The following is a 13,733-nucleotide window of genomic DNA, read 5'->3' as shown; positions in this document are numbered from 1 at the left end:
TTCCACATTTTAGGGGCGAGATGTTTAAAAGAACGTCCACCTATCCTAACTTTCCTAATGGGTGGAACCGTTGCCAGGCCAAGACATTCAGATCTGAGAGATCGGGTAGGTTTGTACAGAGAGAGCCGTTTCTGAATGTAAGAGGCCCCTACCAAGTGTAGTGCCTTATGGGCCAGTGTAAGAGCCTTAAATGTAATCCGCTTCTTGACAGGAAGCCAATGAAGGGAAAGAAGCAGCTCCGATGCCCTAGCATGACGAGGCAGGCCAAAAATAGCCCTTGCCGCGGAGTTCTGGACTACCTGAAGTTTATGCAGGAGGTAATCCGGCAAACCCAGGTAGAGGACATTGGAATAATCAAGCCTGGAACATATTAAAGCCTGTACTGTCAACTTCCTGTGGACTAAAGGGAGCAATGGAAGGAATTTACGCAGCATTTTTAACAGACCAAAACAGGTGCTGGTGAGACCTGTGATCTGAGATTTCAGTGAAAGGGTGTTATCGATTTTGATCCCAAGGTTTTTAGCAGCCAAGGAGGCAGAGGAGGGGGGTGACATGCTCACCGGCCACCAATCCTGCCAAGGCGGGTCTGCCTGACAGCCAAAGAAGAACACCTCCGATTTATCAGGGTTGCACTTGAGGCTGCTTCGCTGAAACCAATCGAAGACAGCCCCAAGGCAACCACGGATGCTCTCCCCATCGAACTCCATGCCCTTCTTACAGGTGAAGAGAAGCTGGGTGTCGTCAGCCTATGATATGATCTGGGCGCCCAGGGACTCCGCCAGTACCGCCAGTGGAGTCATAAAGATGTTAAAGAGGGTCGGGCTAAGCACCGACCCTTGTGGAACTCCGACATCCATAGGCGGCACCTCGGCAGAGTACGGAGGGGCCCAGACCACTTGTCGACGACCCGCTAGGTAGGATCTCAACCAGCTCAACACCGTCCCTCTGAGACCAATCCTGTGGAGTCTTTCCAAGAGGGCCTCATGAGGGACGGTGTCGAAGGCCGCCGATAGATCCAACATCACCAGCATAGCTCTTCCACCTGAGTCGAGAGCTTCCTTAATGGCTTCATTCACTTCCAAAATAGCAGTCTCAGTGCTGGGTCGATTTTTATGGGCTGGAGGTGCTTCCAGAGTGGCGCTGCGGACTTGTTTCTTGTCCACGTACTGTGGAGGTCTCGCAACATCGGACATTCTATCCTACTACCAGGCCTCCCATTTGTTGGTTCTGAACGAGTGGTGGTACGGTGGACATAGCGATCCGGCTTACGCTCTGGAACATCTTCTGATGGGGGACGCCACGCTCCATACTCTGTTGTATTCGGCCGGGCAGCGAAAAAAACTGCCGCAGGCTACTCAGGTAGTCTTCCTGATTTGGAGACAGGTGCTGCGCCGCATGGGCTGGTGGGGTCGGCTGACGGCGGAAACTCCACTGTGGAACAACGGACAGCTCCCTGCGCTGGCCTCGTTGCAGGGGTTTGGTGGCTGGGACTCCATAGGGATCTCGTCACTTGGCCATGTTCTTACGGGGAATACCCTCAAATCCTTTCAAGCTCTCAGCGCCGAATTTGACATGCCCAAGACCCAATTTTTTAAATACCTACAGCTTCGTCATGCTCTTGCACCGAGTCTGGTGGGGCTGGACCGACTTCCTGAGTTTAGCCCTGTGGAAGCTAAGCTCTTCATGGGAGACCTGGGGGATAAAAAAGTCTCCAAAATTTACCAAACGCTAGTCACTCATTGCTCCTCTTCCCTCCTGTCGCTGAAGGCCTCCTGGGAGATGGATATTGGTCCTTTGGATGAGGATGACTGGAGGGAGGCTCTGGAGTCCCCCCGTGGGGCTGCAATAGCTGTGAGACTCCGGTTTATACAGTATAAATACCTGCATAGGGCCTATTACACCAGAGAGAGACTGTGGAAGGCTGGCCTTATTGCTACCCCAGAATGCCTGCGTTGTGGGACTGAGAGAGGCACGCTGGTGCATACTGTGTGGTCGTGTGTGGGCCTGACCCGGTTCTGGAATGGAGTGTGGAACTGCTTGTCGGAGGTGCTGGGGTGGGATCTTCCTCGTACGCCCAGACTGGGTCTTCTACATATCCTGGATCAAGTGGGTGGTAACATCTATAAGCGTCACCTCCTTCTGCTGGGTCTAGTTGTGGCCAAGCGGGATTTGGCGAGGGCTTGGAAAAGTGACCGTGCCCCCCCCCACTCGGCGCCTGGAGGGCGGGTTTGGATTTCCTCATGGGGTTGGAATTGCCAGTGTTTGAGGCTAGGGGCTGCCCCCGAAAACATTATAAAATCTGGAAGCGGTGGGCGGACTACAGGGAGCTGACCTTGGAGCCTCCCGTCGACATGGATGATGGTATGCCTACCGGTAGGGATCTCGGGACCTAGGTGGCTCCAGGACGCCTATTTTGCTTTAAACTGTATACTGCAGCTGATAATGATCACGTGCACCGGGCTAGGGTGGGATAAGGGGTGGGTAGTGGGAGGATTTTGGGGTTGTTGGCTGGGGGTAGGGGTGCGGGAGGGGGGCCAGTTGAACGTTTAGGCTATTCATGTATTCTGCTGTATGTTGACCACTGACAGTGTCCTCCTGATTATGGAGAACTGTACATATGATCTGCTTAAACGTCTAATAAACACGGTTGTGAAAAAAAGAATGGAGGTGGAAGGAGTAGAAGAGGTAATGGGGACTGAGGGAAGAAGAAATACATGGATAAGGACTGAGAGATTATAGAGTGCAAGATAATGAATAATATAGAGACGGGAGAGAGATAGTGGAGGCGAAAGAATGAAAGAAGGGTTTTTCTCAGGTGGAGTTGGGTTCGAAAGAAAGAGACCAAAAGAAGGAAAAGGAGAATGTAAAATACAGAGGGAGGTGTGGGCTGAGTGAGAGAGAGGAACGCTTGTGGAGATGTGCAGACAGTTGACAGAGGGAAAGGGAGAAGGGGAGAGCATCTCCATCGTGGAGAGGCCAATGGAACTAGAGAGTGGGGATTTTGAGCAAAGAAGTAAGTGAAAGGTCTAGAGAAAATAGAGAAAGTACTAAAAGAAGAGGAAGAGAAGAGGTTAAACAGGGAGAGACTAAAGGAGAGTGGAAAACTTAGAGGGAAGGGCACAGAAACTAATTGGAGTGGATAGGATGGGGTAGAGAGAGAAGAGGGGGTAAAGAAAGAGTCGGTGAGATGGAGTGAAACAGAGTGATGGAGAAGGAGTAAGGGAAAATGTGTCAGCAAAAAAAGAAAAAGGCGTAAAAAGGGTGAGAAGATTGAGGAATGAGAAACCAAAGAGAAAAGGAGTGGGGAGAAAGACATGTAGAGTGACGCAAAAGAGAAGAAAAAAAAACAGAGACAACGTGTAAAAGTGGAGAGGTTTCATTATAATTTGACTAAGAGTATAAATAAACTGATAGCAGCATGTGATTCCAAGTGCGGAAGCGTTCCTTGTACAGAGATGTACTGTGAATAATTGTTTCTCAGTGGCTAAAGTGGAATTAGTGAGCACACGCACCGGGCGTGCAGACAGACAAGGCAGCAGTGAGTATGAACTAGAAACAAAGTGCTCAGTAAATGATTAGGAGGAAAGGTGCGAGGGGTTAGCAGGGAAAGGAGGGACGCAGGGAGGGGTGGGGTGAGAGAGCATGAGTCTGTGTATGAGGACAGTAAAAAATAATGAAAGCAGTCTGTTAGAATATGGGCTATGTAACCAATGGTTCTATTTCTTTAACTTTAAAATTAAAATCACCTAATATTATTAATTAGGATGCTTTCATTTCCAATGTAGATGCCTGTTGAACAAATTGATAGCAGAAATTAGTAGCTGTCCGAGGTGGGAGATAAACCAGCACATCTGTGACTGAGAAGGTGGTACTGAAATGAAACGAACAGACCTCTGCCAGCTTATTATTGGAAATAGTGAAAACAAATTTAAGAACTTGTTTGTGTTATGCTAATGTACTCTAATAACTCCACATACATCCCCGAATGTATGGCACATTTGCATCAAATGTGGCTGACATTTTATACTAGTTAGAGGATTCCTACAGTTCTACATTTGCCTGCTAATTATACTGACGCTAGTAGGACCAGAAGCCGTAGGGCTGAACAAAGGTTTACTTAAAACAAATCGAAACTCGTTAAATAAAAAAGACCAAAGTGAACAAAATGTCTAGTTGCAAGAAAGAGCCGAGCACGAGTAAATGCTGAGAGAGGTGACGAGGAAGGGGGGTGAGTGAGTACAAACAAAGGAGCCTGATTAAAGCGGAGGAGAAGGGAGGGGGGAGTGCGAGCAAAGGAGCCATTAGAACAAGCTCTGGCATTGCGTGGAGGGGGGCGGGGGAGCGATTCCTTCGAAGTGTAAATAAACCAGCATGAGTGCGGAGAGAGGCGGCTCCCAGGCTGACATTTGGTGTGCGATGTGCACGCGCTCCCACACATGCACTGTAGAGAATACGCTCGGAAAAGCCTTAGGGTACATTTCTGAAAGTCCCTTTACATAAGTCTCGCAGACAACGCATGCGCGTTGTCTAAAACGAGACCTAAAAATGCCTGGATGTACTGTCAGAAGATCTTAAACTCTGACCTCTGAGGCCAAGAAATCAATAATTTGTCACATTAAAGGGTGGATGTTGTCCTCTCCTTGTTATTTTACAAGCTATTCAGAATGCGGAAGGCCAACCATTTGCTTGTCTCACTAGGGCCCATGCAGGGCTGCACAAGCAAACATGCTTAACCTCCATGGATGGCCCTGTTCAACAACACCCAGCATTCACGTTGGGTATTTATGCAGTTGGGGTAAGCAGGCAGTGCTGTGCCCCACTAGCTGCCAAGTAAACTTATGGTATGAAGTTAGGATTGTTGAGAGTGTTTAAGGGCCTCTGTTTACTTTAAATATATTCCTTTCAAAGAAACACTAAAGCCAATACTTCTAAAATATAACATCTGGACGATGTGCCCCTTGGTGAGCGATGCACAGACTTCCACATAGTGTACAGCTGATTGTAGCTGCCCCTTACCTAAATGGAGGCCGAGCACACTCCCAGCACCAACCCAAGGCTGCTGCAGCATCCTCAGGTGCAGACGAACAAGTTACTTACCTTCGGTAATGCCTTATCTCTTGGAGACTATCTAGCCTCAGATTCCCTACATTAGAATTATCCCCAGGCATCAGACTGGATTCGGAAATTTTTCTTGAACAGTACCCCTGCATGCCAGTAGGTGGCATCATTCAGCTCCGCGTTGCGTATAATAATAGGCAGCTCCCCAGTGTGCTGACGTCAGTTACTTTTCACAACTTTACCAGATAAGGTGTTACTAAAGGTGAATAAATGGTTCGTCTGCTAGAAACTTCCAGCTGCAGATTCCTTACCTTAGGATAGATACCAAAGCAAAAGGTGGGTCTGGGGACCAATTTCACATGAGGAAGTCATTTATGACCGAACGGGCAAAATACCCATTCCACCCGACCTGGTTGTCCAAGCAGTAGTGCTTGGTAAGTGTGTAGCCCACATTGCCGCCTGGCAGATGTCCAGGACCGGAACTCCGAGTGCTAACTTAGTGATTACAGCTTTAACTCTGGTGGGATGAGTATGCAAACCCTCAGGGGGTTGCTTCTTAGCCAGTGTATAGCAGATTTTCATACAAAGCACAATCCATCGTGAGATGATCCTCTTCTGTAAGGCCCATCCTTCCTTCGCTCCGACATACCCCACTAAGAGTTCGTCGTCCACATGGAACTCTTGTGTGCGATCAAAGTAGAATGCCCCTCTTTTTAGGTCCAGGTGGTGAAGTTGCTCCTCTTCCATGGAGGGATGAGGCGAAGCGTAAAAAGTAGGTAGAATGGTGGATTGGCCTATGTGAAATCGAGTGACCACTTTCAGAAGCTCTCGTACAAAGCACACGTTTGTCTAGTTAGATGTTCAGATAAGGAGGCTTCGATGACAAGGCCTGACGCTCACTGACCCTTTGGGCAGATGTTATTGCCACCGGGAAGGCTGTCTTGTTGGTAAGGAACCGAAGAGGACTATTGTGCAGGGGCTCAAAGGAAAGTGAGGACAAAATTGAGGTCCCACTGGGGCATAATAAATGGAGAAGGTGAAGACAAATGTTGTAAACCTTTCAGAAACCTAATTACAATAGGGGATTTCAAGAGGGATGGGTGATAAGGCAACAACAGAAAAGCTGAAATCGCAGAATGCCCAGAGCAGAGCCGTGCTGGGCTCTGGAAAGGATGAAATGGAGAACCTGAGATAGAAGGGCAGAAAAGGGACCAATTTGTCTTTCTGTACACCATGCCACAAATTTTATCCAATGGCAGGCTTAAACTCTCTTGGTGGAGGGAGGCCTGGCTGCCAAAAAAATGTCACAAACTGTTACTGCTCACCACACAAGAAGGTTGTGCGTTACCAGGTTCAGGCTGGAGCACCTTCCCTGCTGTCATGTTCTTTAAGATAGACCCATCATGTAGATACCGATTACATACTTTGTGTCCCATCCAAACGACATAACTGTCCTAAACACAGATGACCTTTTACCTAGTTGCTTACTTCTGTCACTTCGACAACCAGGCTATTGGTATCCTATTTTAATCCCTGCACCCGACGTACATAAACCTGTCCCCAGGCATGGTAGATTTATTCTGTATAAGGGTCACCACTTATTTCATTCATGGGCAACAGCCAACTGTGCATGAGTGTTTTTGTTTAGAAAGGGATTTGCTAAGGATTTGGGTTAGAAATGAGGGTCTCTAGTTGGCAGAAGTACATTTGACCAAATAGGGACCCTGGCTTCTAGTCAGGGTAAGGGGGTAGACACTTTAGATAACCCCTGCTTACCCCCTCGGTAGCTTGGGACGAGCAGACCGGCTTATCCCAAAAGCAATGTGTAAAGTATTTGTACCAACACTCACAGTAACACAGTGAAAACACCGCAAATCAACACCACACCAGTTTAGAAGAATAAAATATCTTTATCTAAACTAAACAAGACCAAAACGACAAAAATCCATCATACAAAAAGTCAGTAGAATGTCTTTAGAAAGGTTGTTGCAGAAATAAACTTGTAGATGATGAAATGCGACACTTTACTCACAAAGTACCTGGGATGCGTAACGCAAAGCAAACAAAATGGTCGCAGCGAAGGCGATGCGTTGATTCTTCCTGCGCGACAAAATGGCGCCTCGATGCGTTGTGCGATGCAAGAAAATGGTGTCTCTGAGGCGATGCGACAATGTGGATGCGATGCGTGCACGCCCGTGACAGGCCCTGCGACACGTTTCTCTGGTAATGCGATGGCGATCAGCGGCGACACGCGTCCCTAGCGATGCGACAATCCAGCGACATGCTTCTCCGGTGATGAGAAAAAGAAACAACTTGCTGACCCTACCATCCTCACCAATCTCCGACCTATCTCCCTAATCCCGTGTCTTAGCAAGATCACCGAAAAACATATTAACTCACAACTCTCAACCTACCTGGAAGGAGCAAACATCTTACACCCTAACCGATCTGGTATCAGACCCCAGCACTCTACAGAATTAGCTCTTCTGTATACGGCTGAATCCCTCAAAGCCACCCTTGATCAAGGAAAGAATGCGGTTCTGGTCTTATTAGATCTATTGGCCGCATTTGACGCAGTCTCACATGTCATTCTCCTGGACAGCCTCGAATCTTACGGCATCTCGTACATAGCCCTAGCATGGCTTAAAGGGTTCTTGCAGAACTGCAGAGAAGTCATCACCCTTGGCCAATACAAGTCAACAGAAAAACCCCTGCTTTCCGAAGTCACTCACGGGTCCATCCTCAGCCCAGTGCTCTTTAATGCCTACATGGCCCCATTGATCAGTTTGATATCGCCCTTTAACATTGAGACTATCTCATATGCGGACGATACGCAGTTAATCCTGGTCCTAGATCAAAACACCACACAGGCGGAAGAAAATTTCCGCTTATGTCTCACTGCAACTTTCCAATGGATGAAAACTAACCATTTAAAGTGAAACTCAGAAAAGACAGAAATCCTACCATTGGGGCAAGGGAACGCCTTCTCTCCCAATTTATGGTGACCATCTGACACTCCCCCTCCCCCAAATACAGTAAAAGTAGCCAGAAATCTGGGAATTAAATTTGATGCTGCACTATCCTTCAACCAGCAATGACTGGCAGTAGCTGGGACCGCTTTCATTTTATAAAATCACTCAAAAAGTTTTTTGATTTGCTCCCCATTGTGGCCATACAGGCAGTTGCTGTGGACCTAATCACGTCTAGATTGGACTACTGCAACAGCCTTTATGCAGGTGCCAACAAGTCGGTCCTACATAAACTCCAAATGGTTCAACACGCAGCAGCCCCTTTAGTGCTAAAATGGCCCAGGAGATCATCTGCATCAGCGGCCCTGGAAGCACTACACTAGCTACCTATTCATAAAAGAGTTTTTGTTTAAAGATTGATGCTCACCTTCAGAATCTTTCACTCCTCAGTTCCTCACTCCTCAGTTCCTCACTATCTCCAATCCAGATTTGCGCGTTATGTAGCTCTTCGGAGCCTTAGATCGTCTAACGCCAATCTATTAAAACCCCCAGCGTTTAGATACGTCTCAAAAGAAGGAAAATCTCTTGCCGTGATCGGCTCCAAAGCGTAGAACCAACTCCCCAACCACCTCCATCCTATCAAATCAGAAACGCTTTTCAGGAAGGACCTAAAAACTTTGGATCTTTTCAGCCTCTGACGCTCTATGCAGAGCACTTATTTAACTCTTCTTTTCATCCTCAGCTACCCAGTTTTGTTCCAACCCAGAGATCAGCTTAGCACCATGATGCTCCCCGGACTGATCGTTGCGCTTTACAAGTGTCCGCTAACATTAATATTAGCATCCACAGCCACACCAAGGCTGGAAAGCTTGCCTGCCGCGGTGGCTGGGTGGATAAGAATGTTAAACATTTTTTTTATTTATTTTCGTGCACGAATCACCCCAGGAGGGACAGAAGCAAAAATACCAGCAGGAAGACTGAGTTAGAAAAGCACTGTCTTGAGCATCTTTTGCATCTTTCTGAATTTTTAATAATCTAAGCATGTACGAATTTCATAAGGCAGTCATTCTAGTATTCCCCTTCCGTGGCCATGAAAGGAGCAGATGGTGGAGTGAGGGTGATGAGGGGCCATGGAAAGGCCACAGGATCAGGCCCTAGCCCTGCTGTCTGTAAAGTGCACCATCGCAGAATCCGCCTTTTCTCCGAAGAGACGGGAGCCATCAAAGGGCTTGTCCATGAGTGATGTCTGGACATCCCCAGACCTCAACCAGGTGTGGCATTAGAAGGCTACAGTCGACAAACATGCTTTACCTAGTGAGGCAGTTGGCAATGCCCCAGGATTTACATGCGAAATAGAGGCTTGGACCACGAAGCTCTCCGAGGTAGGGTGTTCCGTGAGTAATTTAGGGTCCTCTGGAGCAGGGCAGTGGTGGCGGGCAATTGTCCTGTTCACGGGAGCCCTTGTGCTGGGCTTGCACCAGGTCCCAAGCAGGACATACTTGAAGGGTAGAAGCGGTTCAAAAATGGACACTCCTGGTTGAAGCACTTCCATCAAGACATTAGTCTTGATTACCACACAAGAAGAGCAAAGGTCCTCAAACCACCACCATTGAGAACCACGGTAGTGGGAGAAAGCATGCCAGTATCTGGAGAAGTGTCCAGTCCACTGGCTTCACCCAGATCCTCACACCAGTGCAAGGTGTCATATGGCTTGCCCACAGAAATAAGCCTCAGGCTCCGGCCTGAAAGGCATGGCTCTAGTCCGTGTCGGGAGACGCCTGTCCAGCTCTGTGTCAGACTCAGGAATGTAAATAGGGATTTCGGCACCGGTGTTGCCTAGAGCGTTGGCCTCGGGCCGGGGAAGGTCAACATGACATGACCAGCGCCAATCTGGATCCATCTGTGGATCCCTGAGGCCCGACCGGCATGGGAGTCACCGGCGTGGATCCAGTAGGAGCCCCTCCCAAACCCACGTGGGCCATAGGCGCACCAAAGGAAACGAGCTGCCCAAATATGTGGTGCTTGGCCTCATAAAACTCTCTCAACTGGGTAGAGGGTCTCCAGCTTCTGGAAACTCAGGGAGGCGTGGAGCCAGCCCACACGCTGGCTCAACCGTGGAGCCAGAATCCCTTGTCTCATCAGCCGATGGACAAGGCGAAGTCAAAGCACGTTTTGACTTGTTCTTCTTCTTACCCGAATGACCCAAAAATTTTCAAGGCAACAAGTTTTTCGGACTCTGAGAGCCCTCCCAAGACCTCTCGACCAGTATCTGGATCGTCGCAGCTTCGCACGTGGAGCCACCAGGAGCTAGAGGGATCGCTCCTGCAAGGCCTTCAGGTGCATTGCGCGGCAATCTAAGCAGGCCTTCGGGTCGCGCTCGAGGCACACAAGTACCTCCGACATCAAGTGGTGACAGGTTCCGCAGGGCTTGAAACCTGCCTTCTTAGATGACATTACCCTGCCACAGCCAGAAGAAAAACTGCCAAACACTTTGACAAAACATCGAAAAAAAGATATTTAAAAATTGATTAGAGGTAGCTCTTTCCGGATCTACGCTGACTGACACGCTGGGGTGGCGCCAATATAGGCAACGCACACGTCACTTCTGGCACGGACGACGCCACATGGAGCCGAACAATGTCATTTACCGGTGCGCAGGGGTACTGCTCATATATTGTGCCAGATCCAGTCTGATCTGACGCTTTGGGATAATTCTAAGGTAAGGAATCTGTAGCTAGAAGTCTCTATCAGATAAAATCTACTCCAGTTTTCTGCAGGCTGCTGACTGCAGTGGTCTCTGTGGTTTCATAATGGCAACATAAGCAGAGGGGAACCAATGAAATGGATGCAGGATGCTTTGGGCTGCTCTAAAATGTGAATGAAATTCAACAAGCAACGGCTGAAGGAGGGTGGACCCAAAGCCCCTCTCTATGCAAATTGTTTCATGACAGAGCAAAGAGATAGAGATAATGCAATTTTAAAAAAGACCTTAAAAATGTTTGTCATTGTAGAGGAGAATTAACAGTTTTGAAACTATGATAAAAAAGTCTGTCCTACAAAGTTAAAAGACATTTAAGCAAATCATAATATGTGATTTTGTTATGTCTTTGTGGACACCCACTTCAGCATTAAAAATAGTGGCTCTCAACGTTACCCACAGTCATGACGGCATACCTTAAACATTTGGCCACAACCCTACATCTTGAAATGTGTTTCACTATAGTATAAACCTGGGACTAGGCTGTTACATTACATACTTTACCTTTTGCATGCAGCGTGAAACACAGGCAGAGACCATGGTCATAGAGGTGCCAGGCTGCAGGGTCACGGAATGGAGAGTCACTACCACATTCTGCAGAGGGAAACCAAGAAGTGGTCCTAGAAAGGGAGAGAGACAGAAGGCAGCCACTAATTTAGAAACCCGAAGGCAAGGATCACCCAGAGATCATTTAGTTAAAAAATCAGCAATAATTACCAATGTGCAAGGTTAGGGCATGTGGATACCCTGTCCGAAATAGTTCAAGTCCAATATATCTTGCCATTTGTGAGGATATTTCTTCGTTTTATAATTGGGAGAAACTGAGCAACGTATTCTTATACTGTTTCTTCCCCCACACCCTTAAGTCAAACTTCTGTAAGCCATAAATATAAACTGTGCTTGCAAATCGTAGCTCTTTAACCCCTTCGCTGCGGCGGCAATGCCGCAGCAGCGCTAGGGAGCAGGGGGGGCTGTGCGGCGCTCCCATGCTCGTGACGGAACCGCTCCGTCACGAGCCTCGGGCGCGCTGTGCTTGTGACGGAGCGGTTCCGGCATGGCCCCGCCCGTTCAAGAGAACGCACCGCGCAGGCGCACCGAGCGGGCCGTGACGGAACCGCTCCGTCACCAGCACAGCCCGATCGAGGCTGGTGACGGAGCGGTTCCGTCACCAGCATGGGAGGGGTTAATCACCGTCTCGATCTGTGGAGTTTTTCCAACGCAGATAGCCCTGGAGCACACATGTGCTATGCAATCCAGGCCAACAAGATTACTCTGCAACTCAGATTCATCTTTATTCAGTGCAAACAGCCATAAAAGCACGCAAAGTAAGTGCAAAATTGGCAGTGAAATACTATACAACTCTTTCTAATCCTGCCTTCCATTCAAGCAACCCTTCTTGTGGTGAACTGGAAAGACCCCAGCAGCACTCTTACTCCTTTTTGTCCCCACATTCATAGGCACCACACAGGAACACTTTCTGCGTCCACAACAACCTTCTTCAGGGATGTTCTAATAGAGTCCAGCCCCATTAAAACCTCACTGTTCAAGGTCATGCAGCCCCAAGACAGAAGTTTACTTCAATTTCTCCTTTGTCATTGCATCCAAGGAACATCATAGCTTTCTGCTTCAAACAGCTGAAAACATTTCCAAGCAAGTTTGAAAGGAGTACACCAACTCGATATTTAGCTATAAATAGGAGTCTATTTCTTCCATTACGCACTCCACAAAGTGCTTGTGAGTTAGCTATCACACATCCCAACTGCCAAATCCCAGAGCTAGTTTAATTGTTGAAGTTGAGCAGGAAAATGGTACGATGCGTCTTATTCCAGAATGTGTATTTTTGTTACCTAATTCATCGGTCTGATTTTGGGGCAAAGAAATAAGCCTAGAGAAAGAGCAGTGCACTGTTGAGTAGTAGAAGTGTATGAATGACGGTAAGAAAGCAAAATCAATTAAGGGGGTATTCTTGTCCTTCATTCTCCCTCTCACCAAGTGTCATTCAAGTATATTATCCATAACCACATAAAAGTTGCACTTAGTAATTGTGAAGCCCACTATGGCCTGTTTAAACACTGTGACGAGGGTTTCTAACATGGTGCTGGAGAGTGTAAGATGTGCTTAGACATTCAGAAAGTCCATGGTTGGCCATATAATACACTAGTTACTGTAAAATGCCTCTTTTTTTGTCAGTCCGTACACGGCAGACATGATCTAGGAAGATTTTCTTGAATACAACTGTGCTCCCTCCAGAGCCGTTTCGGCATGTGGTCCATGAGAAATCGCATATCTGCCTAAAAAATTACTTAGGTTTCCAGCAGATGGATCTCTCCTGCAGTATTGGCAGATCTAGAGAGTGCCTTTTTGAAGACTGAAATACTGCCTTATGTTTTACCTCACATTAAGACCACTGGCTTTCCACAACACGACTGAAACAATTTAATCCGAATCAAAATGGGGCACTAAAGATGGCCTGATGAATATGGTACTAAATGAGTAATGCGAAGCCTGAGCAAACAATTTTCAAGCCTTGTCACCTGCTGTCTCTAGTTCTTCTGTCCTTTGGTTTCCCACCTAATGTATCTTTCTCCAGCGTAGTCACCGATAGGGCAAATTTCCAAGACCTATATTCCCCTGCCTATTATCAGGCTGACTCCGAGGTTTAGTTTGTAGTCGTCATTTTTGCCAGATAGAGGCGCTTCTATTCAGGCTTCCTTTTTTTAATAACCAATTTTTCTAGATTTTTCAAGATAGCAACAAAAGTAACTGCACCACTTATGGTTACAATTTACAGGACAAGGCAGAGACAAAAACACATCATATCCACATACAGAAGTTGACAAACATGAAGAAGATATCGACATTCCAACCCCAGTCCTTGTTTGCGTACTAAAAACCTTTAGTCCTCTACCACCCCAACCCATTTTCCCCACATTCTATGACATTTTTAG

The 13,733-nt window shown here is 47.4% G+C and overlaps 1 protein-coding gene across 1 annotated transcript in view; it reads right to left on the bottom strand.

Annotated features, from left to right (window-relative positions):
• GFM2 (GTP dependent ribosome recycling factor mitochondrial 2) overlaps positions 1–13,733 on the bottom strand; it is a 316,398-nt gene that overhangs the window by 47,821 nt on the left and 254,844 nt on the right. Inside the window, exon 19 of the mRNA XM_078675255.1 lies at positions 11,290–11,405. Coding sequence (XP_078531381.1) covers positions 11,290–11,405 — 116 coding nt within the window. The remainder of the gene's footprint in view (positions 1–11,289; positions 11,406–13,733) is intronic.

The sequence above is a fragment of the Lissotriton helveticus genome, chromosome 2_1, assembly GCF_964261635.1.
Source record: "Lissotriton helveticus chromosome 2_1, aLisHel1.1, whole genome shotgun sequence".
In the NCBI taxonomy this organism is placed as follows: Eukaryota; Metazoa; Chordata; class Amphibia; order Caudata; family Salamandridae; genus Lissotriton; species Lissotriton helveticus.
Note: the sequence above shows the minus strand (reverse complement) of the source record. Positions and strands in the feature narration are given on the sequence as shown.